At 43.3% G+C, this 14,289-nt stretch overlaps 1 protein-coding gene across 1 annotated transcript in view; it reads left to right on the forward strand.

Moving 5' to 3' along the window:
* The first annotated feature begins 793 nt into the window (after positions 1-793).
* The window catches only part of LOC115324840 (connectin-like), a 97,794-nt gene continuing 84,298 nt past the window's right edge, over positions 794-14,289 (forward strand). The window contains exon 1 of the mRNA XM_042291281.1: positions 794-1,167. Within this exon, the coding sequence (XP_042147215.1) occupies positions 827-1,167 (341 nt within the window). The 5' untranslated portion in view covers positions 794-826. The remainder of the gene's footprint in view (positions 1,168-14,289) is intronic.

The raw sequence follows: 14,289 nt of genomic DNA on the forward strand, positions 1-14,289 counted from the left end.
TGACATTGGTAATGCGTTAAAAACAACACGATCTTACAGCGTACGGTGGACGACTGAGCAAATTTTACGCTCGCAACGTGATGAAATAAGTGTGGGGACGTAAATTGGTTTACGCATCAACATGTAAAAAAAAAAAAAGAAGAAAACGGCAGTATGCGAATTGATTTTCGCAGAACGGAACGAAAGCCAACGCTTGGAAAGAGTTGTCAACTCATCGCGGTTTCGTCCGTGAACGCGCAGCGATAGCGGTCATGCGTGCGACAGAACAGGCAAATATAAAATGGTTAATAAATCGCATTTTTGTCACGGCGAAATATCGTGCAAGCATCGCCATGTGGCCAAATAATCACAGTGCATTATATTCGGCTCTCCCTTTATTTTAGAACACAAACCTTTGAACGCACTTTTACCAAACCTGAAAATGTCTTGAAGCGACCACAAAACCCGGTAAAACAGCGGCGAGCCCTGCGAGCTGTTTCTTCGTCGGTTAGGCTTAGCGGATTCACCGCCGTGAGATGAACGATCTCGTGAAAGCACTGGGAATACTTCACACGTAGACTTTTTATGTTACGGTCGCAAAGGAATGTCGTCCCGTCCGTCGTAATCCTCGCACCGTCGAATTCACAAGCACTTCGTAGAACCACATATCAACCGCCGTCATGCCGTGCCCCGCACACCACCACCGAACCACAGACCACTGCCGGCCCTCGTCAACAAAACCACGTGATCCCCGTCCAAGTACCACGTGACGCCTGCGCCACTCCGCACTCCGACGGCTACACACGGAGTGCCAAAGAGCGCTCTGAGAGGGAGAGGCGTCCTCGGAATGAACCACCCGATCAGGCCGCAGCACTCTCTTTCAACCACCCGATCTCGCGCGCTCTGGAAAGAGCGCTCGAGAGCGCGCAGAAAGAACCACGCGAATTCGCCAGTTGAAACAGCGGAGCAGAGCCGGCGATCCCGACCGCGTCGACCGCCGCCTGCCTCGCTCTCTCCGTCGGCACAGTCACTCGGCGGAGCTCAGCTGCGGCGGAAGGGAGGACGCCGCTCGCCCGCCGCCGAAGGATACCCACGCTCCCGTTCGGCGGCCCCCGGCACCGACGGCAGCGACATGCGGACGACCGGGTGCTCCGCACGCCTCCTCCGGGAACACGGCTTCGGACCGCGGTGAGTGCCCGAACCAGAGTTTACTCTCGCTATCCGTGCTTGCCGCTTCGAATTCCGCCCAACCCGGCGCGGGAGGTGGCGCTTTGTAGCGTGCCGAAAGAGGCGCCTTTGGCGACAGGGCATGATATTTCAGCCGTCGGCCGTTCGCCAACTTTTCCGACAAGGGGGAAACAAAAGAGCGGACTGCTTTCAGACAACGTAGTAAAGTTGGCACCAGGGGCGTAGCCAGGGAGAGGGGGGGGCTTGTGGAACTTCTGCCCCCCCCCCCTCCCCGAAAAAAAATCCTGGCTATGCCACTGGTTGGCACCTCCCCTGCTCGATCCTCTGGAGTTTCTCCTTGTCTAAGTTCTTACGATGTCTGTGTGTATAGTTTGATCCATTATTCATTGCGTACAGATTTCGTAATTGTAGTTCATATCTGGTACGTCCAATCTATTCCTTTAGATTGCAGTAGGCGATCCCAGACAACAGGAACAAATTCCTCACTTCATCAAACGAACATTCGAATGTCGAATGCTCGAGGTGGTACTGCAAATTTGGCAGCAAGTCATAGAGCGGCTCAGGCTCTTTCCGTCGTTTCTGAACTTTTTCGAGAAGCCAATTTTGGAGAAATGCTCGTGAAGCTTGTCTCGGCGTACACAATTTTCCCGGAAAGTTAACGAAAGAAGTAACTAAGTATCGCTTACACGTTAGACGCCCATATAGTCAACATACCATCATCACTGTCATGTCATTTTTTTATTATCATCATCAGCTAATTGCCTGAATTATGAAGCACTCGGGAGATCATACTGGGACGACTCCGGCCATAGAAAATATGTAATTACTATCGTGGAAAAGAAAAAAGAAACGGGAGTTGCTGTTTGTGATTTCCTTCAGTTCAGCTTTACTGAGTACCAAACGCATAAATGTCAATCTAACTAAAGGTCGAGCCCGGTAATTGGTTCGACCTGACGCTCGTTAATCCCCTTAATAGTGCGGCCATCTATTGGGATACGATATCTATTAAATCGCTTGTTTTTGCCTTGTGGGCAACCTGAGGATTCCACGTGTTTGGCTTAGGTTGCCCCTCCGACAATCATGAATTGTCTGTCATCTTCACTACGAGGGGGCCAAGGACAACTGGCCACGCGAGCCGCGCTCCGCCGCTTATAAAGGGCCGTCACTTCGTATGCGCGGCGCTGTTGGTATCGCGGCGCAGGTGATAGCGGTCATTCATTGTTTACGTGTTGTTAAACCGGGGTGCTCTGGCATTCCCTGAGGCAGGTAGCAGCAAGGGTGATCCCACAGTCTAGTATAGACTGAGTTATACGTGGCGTACGAAGCCCAGACGTTTCTTCGACTCTGGGGACGCAGACACCAGCAACTCCTCGCCTACCTGCTGCACCGACGTAACACACGGCCAGAACACGCCGCCCATGTTGGCCGCGCACGCCGGATCCGCCCTTGAAAAGGGGTTTGCTCGCCCCTGTCCCCTAGCCCGCCCTAAGTGAATTACGGATCCACCCTGTAGTGTGTTTGTTTTGCTGACCCCCGGATACGCTAAGCCGGACGGGAAGAACCGCGAGTAATGACGTTGCTCTTCGGCGTCTCTTTATAGCTTGGACCGGCGGCGTGCTTCCCTACTTGCACCTGGCTGCTGCTCGGCCCTGCTACTTTCGTTCTTCGCTCACTTTTTATCGCTGGGGGCAAATCCGGTTTTAAGGTTCCTTTCACGTTTCCGCGACTTACGTTGTTGGAGCTGGGTTCTTGCAGATTACACGAGCGACACGATGTGTTCGAAGTCGAAACATAATTCATTTGATCGTATTTGTAGGGAAGGAAAAGAGACGTTTCCACCCAACAAAAAACAAAACAAAGGCAGGATGCAATATTTTTGTTTTTGTTCCATGAGTCTCTTTTGTTTCGCATCTCGCACGACAAGCATTAGTTAGTGGAACTCTCGTTTCTCTTCTCATTCGAAGGTCGCTCTCAAAGTGCAGCTAACCCTAGTGTAGAAAATTAGGCAGCCCGTCCAAGAGGAGGATGTAGTAAGACCTGATAAAATTAATCTTGCTAGAGACTATCTCGAGGTAGAAATTTTAGCGCGGGGTACATTTTCGGCTCAGCTCGCATTTAGGAAGGAAATTTGCGGGCCCTTTTGTTGTCGGAAGAAAACATACTTCTTTTTCTTTCCATTTAATCTGACGTTCTCCTCAAAAATGATTTAACTGTCTAATGTTACGAACATCTCACTTTCGGTAATTAAATGGAGTAATAAAAGAAAATCCGAGTGGGCGTATGACTGATCTTGTAAGGAACAAAAGTGAGCGGATGAAAGCAAAATGCCACTGGAATTCGATATACATATATGTTTCCTGATGGTGCCGCGATATGTTCTTGACTCGCGGAGTCCGTCGACAGCCAATGAATGTCAAGGACAACTGCGCGGCGCCGTTTTAGCTATGCTGGCGATAAGCTCCGTGTTCCCTGGGTCGTGCTTTATCGATTACAACCGTTTCTGATAAGAGCCACTCCAGATACACGGGGCCAAAAAAACTCCAATACGAGTTTATTATCTTTCTTTTTTTTTTTTTAGTGTTCAGAGTTGAAATTTTATTCTTTAGACATTTTTCAGAAACTCTACGAATACTCGATAATAAGAGCATCTGTGCCACTTTATTTCAGTCATATGTTTATGTTTTCTGACGCCATCGTCTCTCATGTTTTTCCCTCTCATTCGGCTGCCTATGTTTGGAAGTAGGCTAGATCTAAAGATCACAATACACTCCCTAACATACCCGCAGGTACGCATATACCCTGAGTAAGGTTCGGCGCGACTGATTTTTGTTAGTTTTCATTCAGAGGTGCGGAATGCTTCCGCCAAGCCGTGATAAATGCTAGCACCGACTGGATTCCGGTGTATCGGGTTACCTCTCGGCTGCACTAGCGCCATACGAGCTTGGGACTCTTGTTTATGTTTGCACTAGGTATTACTGCCTGATATTGCCTATTCGCGTGGCAAGGAAGCCGAGTTTAAGACCTGACGTCAAAGTCATAAAATGAGAAGAGCAAAGACGAGCTGATGTTAGATTTAACCAATAGTGTTCGTAGGAAATGAGGTCAACATCAAGCGTTATCTGTGTGTTTTGTTTCCAAAACAAAGAGGTGCGCGAATTCCGGGATATTTATACCCGAATTTCAAGTTGATTACCAATAATCGTCCCTATCTGGGCTCTACACTAATGCAGAGGAGGAAAGAGAGCACATCGCCTAGAAAAAGACTCGCAGAAAATATATTACAAATGCAGCATCTGGTCAGACAGTGCGACAGCGATATTAGGAAACTTTCTAGTGTGATCGACGGAAGCAGCGGCAAATGCTTGAAAATGTTTGTTCGTGGAGTACCTATGACAAGCTTGCAAGTGCTATGTTACAACGCGAGACGATATCAAATACAAGGTGTTATACGTTTTTTTAATTCACTGATCGTTTTCTGTAGTCGAGCTTTCCCAACAAAACGCAAAAAAAAACAATAGCAAAAAAACAAAAAAAAAAAAGAACCTTGTAAAGCAATTTTCGGGAAACACTGAACGGAAAGCCAGTGCTTCGCTGATTTTCTGAGAGATTTAACTTCGAGCTTCTGGGTATAGTTTCGAAATGCACCGATCAAATTATTCTGCCATTAAAGGTTACCTCTAGAAATCTTTTTAACGGTGTGCACACCACGACATAGCTTGCATCAGGGATGGGCAGTATTTCAAATACAAGTATTGGAAATAGGTATTTCAAAATACTTCGTGTATTTTGCCTTTGTATTTAGTTACCAATTGGGTAATGTATTTGACGTGTGTATTTAAATACTAAAACAAGGGTATTTAAAATACAATTGTAACTAAATTGTTTGTTGAGTTAAGTTTTCTTTTTTGGTTCAATCTTACAGTTTTTCTAATGTGATCACGCATCCTACTCGAGTGACGTTACGCAGTGAAACGGTTCTTGACTTATTTATTACAAACATACCTCTGACCCGGATTACCGCGGGTGTTGTGTGCTCTGATGTCAGTGATCATTTTCCAATTTTTATTTTTCTGATTTCGAAAACCTAGAAAAACCGTGTCATAATAGTGCATTTTTTTCTCCGGTTGTTGACGCGGAAACGCTAGGTATGTTTAGACACGGTGTGGAATCTCAAAACTGGGACGGGATACTCTCAATGGATTCGGCCGATGAAGCGTATGATTGGTTTATTAATACATTTTGTCTATTATATAAAGAATGTTTTAAACTTCGAAAATTAACGCCACACAAAAAGTCTAGAAAACCGTGGATTACCAGAGATATACTAAAAATGATAACAAATAAAAACAAGCTTTATGAGCGTTTCGTGCGGACGAAAGACCTGGATGTGCTTAAAATGTTTAAAAAGTGTCGGAATGAAGTAACTAGTATGTTAAGAAAAGCAAAAAGTGCATATTACTATAAAATGTTTTATAATGAAAATAGAAGTGACGTTATCTGGAAAAAAGTTAATAATATCCTAAATCGTAACGGTAAAGCAAACGCTATCAAAGAACTTGTAATAAATGGTAGAACTTTCAGTGGAGTAGAGTTAGCAAATAAATTTAATGACTATCTTACGAATCTATTTTCCCCTGTTCAGTTACAAAGTAATGATCTTTGTTTAACTGAACGCATAGCAGAAAACTGCTTCTTATTTCCTACTGATGAGTGTGAAGTACGTTCGGTGTTTTTAAACCTCAAAAACAGTAAATGTGTTGATTTTAATGGTATACAGGTGCAGCCGGTAAAATATGTGATTGACATCATTGCGCTGTACCTCACACATATTTTTAATTTGTCGCTCTCGACTGGCGTTTTTCCAAAGGGTATGCAGATTGCGAAAGTGTCTGTTTTATATAAGTCTGGAGATAGAAATGACATGTCCAATTACAGACCAAGGGCTTAGAGAAGATTATACACGCTAGACTTAACAACTTTTGTGAAAAAAATTCGATATTTACTGATTTTCAATATGGCTTTCGGAAAGGTCGCTCTACTGAACTAGCTCTTCTACAGCAAAAAGAAATTATTCTAAATAATATAGAAAACAAACTCTTAACGTTGGGAATATTTATCGATTTTTCAAAAGCTTTCGACCGGATAAATCATAAAATTATATTTAAAAAATTAAATTTCTATGGCATTCGAGGGCATTCTCTTGTTTTAATTGAAAGTTACTTAAGCGGTCGGATGCAAACAGTTGAAATTAATGGTTTTTCTTCTATGCTGAAAGCAGTCCGAACAGGGGTACCTCAAGGTAGTGTCTTGGGGCCACTGCTTTTTAATTTATTTATAAATGATGTAGTCGCTATTGCAAGTAACGCCTCATTTGTCATGTATGCCGACGATACTAGTATATTTTTTTTAGGGAACAATATTGATATAATGATAGCCGATGCAAACACATGTCTGCAAAAGCTTAGTTCATGGACTGTCTCAAATTCCCTAAAAATAAATGAAACCAAAACAAAAGCCGTTATCTTTAAATCAAAAGGTAGAGTGTGCAATCCTAATGTAAAGTTAATGTTGAATTCTTCGGAAATTGAATTTGCAAGCTCTGTTAAAACTTTAGGCATAATTTTTCATGAACATATGTTATGGGACTCTTATATTCAAAATCTTACACTTAAGCTTTCAAATACCGTAGGAATTCTATATAAGCATCGCCATACATTACCATCTAGTATTAAACTCTTAATTTATAATGCATTGTTCAATTCTCGTATATCCTACTGTAACCTGGTGTGGGCAACCACGACCAGTACAAACCTTAATAAACTTTTTTTATTGCAGAAGAGAGCAATTCGAGTCGCAGCCAATGCGTCGTATTACGCACACACCGATCCACTTTTCTGTAAGCATAAAGTAATAAAAATACAAGAATATTACAAATATAAGCTTGCGACAGTATACGCGGCATCCCTTAAGTATTTTAACCACCCATTACTGCGGTTTTCTGGACTAAGTGTTAAAAATACGGTATAGGAGTACGTAGTGCCGGGTCCCTGAGAGCGCCTCGTCCTAGAACAAATTATGGGCTTCAAATGTTAAAGCGTACATTGCCAACATTACTGAACTTTTTAAGAGACCACCATGTCTGTCTTGATGCACTAAATAAGAAAACAATACGCACAATATTCACTTCTAACTTTTAAACTTTTTTCTCCTGCATAGAACTGCCTGTTTTGTTTTTTCGCCTTTAAAATGTTTCTGTTAACGTTTCCTGTCTGCCGATCTGCCGATAGGGGGCAGGGGCTTTGTGAAGCTGCACATTTTGCAGCTTTTTTCCCTGTCTCCCTCACCCATATGTACAAATGGGAGTAAATAAATGAATTGAATTGAATTAAAATTGAAATACAACTTTGTGGGCGAAAATACATCTTGATTTATGGATGTGGTTGTAAGATATAGTCTCCATTGCTTATTCGGCCATGGGGCTTTTTCTCCTCCGGCTTTATTTCAAAGGCTCTCTCCAGAGCAGGAAGAAAACTAGGTTCTGCACCGAATGCAGTGTCTCTCAATCAAGCACAAGCGTTTAGTGACTTTGTGATTACGGTGTAAGTCCAGGGCAAGAATAGTGACGAAATCGACGTTCACGGGCAGACTGGCTAAATAAGTGCCTGTGACAACTTGTGATGCTTTCCAGCCTGATTTCCATCCATATTTTTGCCTGAAACATTTTAAATGCGCGGGTCGTCCAGAGTTTCGTAACTGGTGCGAGTTGCAACACTAAAAACTTTTCTAGCTAGTGCTGCGCGTCTTGGTCGTCTCGGTTCTTTGTTAGTCTATACCAAAATGTAATCGACAAAAAAAGCTGCTTGAAGCTCCGTACTTTTTTTTACCTATTACGTCTAAGTTGATTAAATCTTTCGTGATTATATTAATATGAACGTTACTAGAGCCTCGCACACTAACTCCCGAGTGTGCGATGCAAAATTAAAATGAGATACCCAGAAACCCGTTGCAGGTGCCCGGAAGTCGCTGACGCAAATTTTGAGGAATGTATTTGGAAAAGTATCTGGAGGGAGACCAAATACATTGGGTTGTATTTGTATCTTGTACTTAAATGCTTTTTTGGAAATGTAATTAGATTTGTAATTAAATACATTTTTGACGAAGTATTTTGTATTTGTATTTCGATACATATTTGCATGTATTTTGCCCATCCCTGGCTTGCACAAACAAGCGAACCGCGTTTTTTGTTTATCGTTTTAACGAAGGAGTAAACATACCAGTAGTCATCATCCATGCTGGCTTTCTAGGAGGTACCCTCTATATATTTAACTTAGTGGGCAAAGGCTCATGTAATCGAGCGATATAGAATCCAAAAACTATTTCAGGTGATGTGTCCGCGTTATCTGTGTTCATCAGGGTTCATATAAAAATTGTAGCTTGTCTTTTTCATGCCCGAGAAAAGGTTTATACCTAAAAGGCTTATTACCATTCTGCACGCGGAGTCACCACAATCGTCCAAATTTTGTAAGCCACACATCACCCGCCAAGCATAGCGGTTTTCACGTGATTGGAGAAAGTGTAACGTATGTTGCGTTATTTCGCTACATTATTCGGGTGTAGACCGGAGTGGGGGGAGCTTAAAAACGTATTCGACATAAAACTACGTAAAAGCGAAACATGTGTTTAACACGCAGCCAAGGCTGACTCCTGAATTTATATTTCGATGTACATCCCCGGACAGTATGAGCTGAAACGCCCGATCTCGACGTTCGCTACGCATACCGTTCTCCCCATAAGCTCCGCTATCTCTGAAACTATCAGAGAGTTCAAAGACCTAATTGGTTTGGCTTCCGGGTCCATTTTAAAGCAAAGCCTTTTTTTACAAATTGGCAAGGAAACCGAAGGAACATTGAGAGCTGTTTCAGGTCATATTGTTCGCGGTAGTAGGCATGTTTATCGGGTTTAAGTTCAAATCACCGCTTTTATTTCAGAATTACAAGAACTCGCGGGTACGGAATCATCAGACACAACACATTTTTCTAAGCACAGAAAGAAGAGTTTGTATTGTAGGAATTTTCTTTTAGGGGCGTGGGGGGGAGGGGAGGGGGAGCCAGAGAGTGTGCGACCGAGTCTCGGAATAATAGCAGCAGCAAGAAAATGTGCGAAGGTCAATGTGAAGATGAGCGATTGCGGCGAAGCCCCCATTCTTTCGGCACCCCACCGCTTGCCCTCTCTCCCGGCGCTTCGGTGCTCGAAATAACGAGTGGAAGGTGGGGATGCGTATAGATCTTTTTCACAAGGGCGCCGCCATCTTGAAAAATCGTCACTTCGAGTATGGGTGAAAACATTGTTTGCCGTCGCCACGCCAATAGAATGCATTTAGGTGATAAGCGTAACCGTCACCCATTCTCGTTTTGTCTCCCCTCTATTTTTTTACTATTTGCAGTTTGAAACGTTTTAAAATTTTTTCGTCGCCCATACCGGATATGCCTTCTTGGCGGTCGGGGGCGAGGGTAATCGGAAAAGGTCTATAAAGGGAAGTGGTGGCGAAGCACGGGGGCTGTTCGGGGTGTCGGGAGTGTCAGGGAACACGTTTAAAGCTATGCTCGGGATATCAATTAGTCTTTACGGCCGCAGGATGGAGGAGAACTCGCGTTGCGGAGGTGAGGTGCACGGCTTGAGAATTCCAACAAGTGTCCATGGAAACTAAAGTGCCTTGCGAAGACTCGGATTAAGCATAGACATACACTCTTAAAAAAAAAAAAAAAAAAAGGGCTAGCAGTATTTACTAGGTAAGAGCTAGTAACCGCTTGTCACATATGTTACTAGGTACCTAGTAACCTTAGGTAGTAACGGTCAAGCCAGTAACGGTTACTAGGTCAAAAAGATAGTAACTGTTACTAGCCTCAAAGTAGAATCCATGTATTTTACTATCTCTAGCCAGTAACTAGCGTTACTTCCCGACGGAAGACCGGAAACGCAACTAGTCACGTAATTTCCAGTGAAAAAAAAAAAAGAAAAAAAAGAAGAAGAAGAAGAAAAAGGGGGGGGGGGGGGGGTATATCACTTACCACCAGGTGGCAGGCGCAACAAAAATTGAAAACTGGAAATGAGTAATCCAGGTGGCGCTAGTCACCGTCCAATTTAACGTACACAAAAAAGGAGGCCCATTATTTATAGTTGATGTCAAAATTCTGCCACATTTGCAAGTATCAGATATATAAACCCACATTTTAGCACACAATCGACACAATGCATTGAACACAAACACACGCACTTAATCCCTCTAATCGATATCTTACGGGTGGGGGCATTGGGGATCGAACCCAGGAGGTTCCCAGCGCAAGCTTACGAGCGGAGCCGCTTTAGCCCACTCCGCCACTTCCTCCCCGCTAAATTGCTTGACTGGCGTTAAGTCTTTTATACAGACCATTTGAGTGCGGAGACTTGCCGTCGTGTATCAGCACGTCAGTTCTTCGCAGTCGCTAGGTCAGTTGCGCGACGTTTCATGACTTACATCTCTAAAACAAGTATGACCATATATACGCCAGGCGGTTTATCTAAAAATATTCGTATTGCAAAACTGAACCCTTGGTCAGATATCGCAGCACGCATCGACGTCATTAGATTGCATAATTTGCACTTAGGGAGTAGATCTCGGTTATATCTAGATGCATTTGTAAAACGAATGTAACTACATGTATTCGGTAACTAATTTCATAACAGCTCAAGTAACTGCAACGCTATAATATTTTTGAATATAATCCCTCTAGTGTAGGTTGTGCTAGTCCTGCTCGTAGGAGCACACGCAGAGTGTACGATATTAAGAACGCGCTCGACGAAAGTGTTATTGACCAATTTACAATTAAACATGACGTTTTTCTTAGTCTGTACTCTTCGCCAGAAAATAATGTTAACGAAATGTGGTTGTATTTCAAAAACCTAGTTCATGGGTGTTTGAATCTTCATGTGCCTAAAAGAACTCTCCGCTCCAAAAATCATAACAAACCGTGGTTAACGCGTAATATTATTCACTTAAAACGCAGAATTCATAGACTGCGCAAAAATAAACACAATCTTCTACTAGGAGAATATACTGACAAGATGAGGGAGCAAAAGCAGGTGTTAAACAATTCTATACGCAAATCCAAGTATAACTTTTTTAACGTCTCACTACCTCGTTTTTTAATAACAGACCCAAGGAAATTCTGGCGATACATTTCTCCCAAGAAGGAACAGCTAGATAAAATAATTGTTGACGGAGTAGACGTAACTGCGGGGAAAGAAATGTCCACCGCCTTTAACCAGTACTTTTCCAGTGTGTTTTCGCAAGACAACGGTGTCGAACCGAGCTCGCCAGATTTTCAGTTTGCACAGTCACTGCCTGATATTGCCGTCTCTGAGGAAGGAGTGTTCGCTTCTCTGCTCAGTCTAGATACTAAAAAAAGTTCTGGTCCCGACGATATACCGAATGAATTTTTAATGAGATACGCGGAATGGTGTTCTAAATATTTATACTGTTTATTCGAAAAATCGCTACGAGAAGGTTCAGTGCCAGATGATTGGAAATGCGCAAGAGTCGTTCCCATCCACAAATCGGGGAGCACCGATGACACTACTAATTATAGACCAATTTCTCTGCTCTGCACGGTCAACAAACTGCTTGAGCATATAGTACATAATCATATTTCTTCTTTTCTCGAAACAACCAACGTTATTTGTTCTGAACAACATGGATTCAGGCGTAAGCTCTCTACGACTACGCAACTTACGGAAACTGTTCATTATTTTTCGGAAATTATTAACAAAAGGGGGCAAACGGATGTAATATTTTTAGATTTTTCGAAGGCCTTCGACCGTGTGTCACACCCCAAACTTCTTGTAAAACTATCTAAATTATTACCAAATGGCAAAGTGCTTCGGTGGATTAAAGACTACCTATGCAATAGGAAACAGCTTGTTGAGGTAAAGAAGGGACGATCATCATTACTGCCGGTGCATTCAGGTGTTCCCCAGGGATCCGTGTTAGGCCCTCTCCTTTTCCTCGTTTATATAAACGACGTAGTAAAAGATAACATAAACATAAATTTTCGCCTATTTGCCGACGATCTGGTTATATTTTCTGAAATTAAAAATGGCGCAGATCAAGCTAATCTCAATTCGAGCCTGAAAAAAAATCAGTGACTGGTGCCAGACATGGCAAATGCAGTTAAACCTTGAAAAATGTGTTTCGATGACAATAACGCGTAAAAAGTCTCCGTTGGTCTTTTCATACAGTTTAAATAACTCTGCTCTGCAACAAGTTTCTTCATTCAAATATCTTCGAGTCACTATATCTTCTGATCTCAGATGGAATGCCCACATTGACTCGCTGTGTCAGAAGGCGATGTTCAAACTGTGGTATCTGAAACGTAACTTAAGACACTCTACATCTGCAACAAAATTAATAGCCTACAAATCTCTCATCAGGCCACTTTTAGAATATGCTGACATTATTTGGGATCCACACACATTATCGAACATAAATAAACTCGAAAGAATACAAAAGAGGACACTAAGATTCATTTACAACAAATACAAACGATTAGATTCTGTGAGTGCCCTATACAGCATAGCCGGTATCCAGCCCCTCCAAACGCGTAGGAAAATTAACAGACTCACTTTCCTATACACACTGATAAACGATGGGTTTAGGATAGACAGGTCACGCTATGTCACTCTAAAATCTGCGAGAAGCACACGTAGCTACCATGCCTTATCACTTACAGACTATCAATGCCATACCGACTGCTTCAAGTTTTCTTTTTTTCCTAAAACCATTACTGAATGGAATGAGCTGCCTTTTGACATTGTAAACACGACTTCCATCCAATCATTTAAAGCCTCGCTCTTTTCATTATTTAAATAACCTCGAGGCTACTTATTGCTTATTGTTTTGATTTTGTTGTGACTGCTGTCTGTTAGCCAATTTTTCAATGCACTGCTCCTGAAATAGTTTGGCAGCTATATATCTCGAACTAAGTTGTGTTGGTCGTTTGTGTATATAACATCGTTCAATGTCTTGTTCGCTTTCTAGCGTGAATGCTAAAATGTACATGGCAAAGTGTAATGATGCTCACTGTTTCGTTTCATTGTTGTGCAGTATTTCGGTTGTCGGTTTCACGGTTTCTGCTCTTTAATATGTTCGTTGCACTGGCCTTGTCCCATATTGTACGTTTCAGTCATTGTTTAGAAGCCCGTCCTACAACGCCCTCCTTGAGAAGGCAGTAGTATCTGTAAATAAATAAATAAATAAAATAAATAAAAAATTTAGTAAGAGTAGGTTTAACAGGTCTTCAGGCCCAGATGCAGCCTCCGCTTCAATGTCAGGTGTGAGGAGGAGGACACTCGGCATGCAGATCAGGGCATCTCGCCTTCGTGACGCGCTTCGCGAGGAGCTCACGTACTTTGCCGGGCAGGCCGCCGCGCATTTCAAAGAGGGTCCTCCTAAAGCAGAGGCTTCTTGTTTTGTCAGGAACGCATTACCGAGAAAACGCACGATTCGGTCTCAATTCCGTTGACTAGCAATGAAGAAAGTAACAAATGTACTTACTAGGCTACCGTACGGCCGTATGCACGAACTCAAGTCCCTGACGTGAGGCCACTGCGGTGGCGCTGGTGTCGGCACTGCGCAAGCGCAGACGATTTATATCGAGCAAAGCTGACTTCTGCGCACGCGCAGTGCCCGCACCGGGTGTGGGCACTGCGTCCACACCTGGTGTGCCAAAGCCCCAACTTGTTTGTTGACAGCTTCGAGGAAGGAAGAAGAGCAGGCGACATACCGGCTCAAGTCAGCCATTAGAGAACATCCCGAGTGAGGCCAGAAGTAAAGGTGGGGAATGCAGGAATGCACCCCCAGGGGTGACCAAACAAGCACAGAACTGCTGATGGCGCCAGATCACCTGTCCTTTCTGCCCAATAGCGTCTTTTGATTGTCCCTCCAAACCGGAAATCTCCATCGGCTTCACATCTGATGGCGTCATGTCGCCTCCAGTAGCTTCTTACCTCCATTGTTAAAGGGAGACTGACACGCCCCCCTCACCCCCTCCCTCCCCCCAAAAAAATAAAAGTAAAATGTTTATTATG

Source organism: Ixodes scapularis, unplaced genomic scaffold, assembly GCF_016920785.2.
Source record: "Ixodes scapularis isolate PalLabHiFi unplaced genomic scaffold, ASM1692078v2 PGA_scaffold0__279_contigs__length_252992795, whole genome shotgun sequence".
Taxonomy (NCBI): Eukaryota; Metazoa; Arthropoda; class Arachnida; order Ixodida; family Ixodidae; genus Ixodes; species Ixodes scapularis.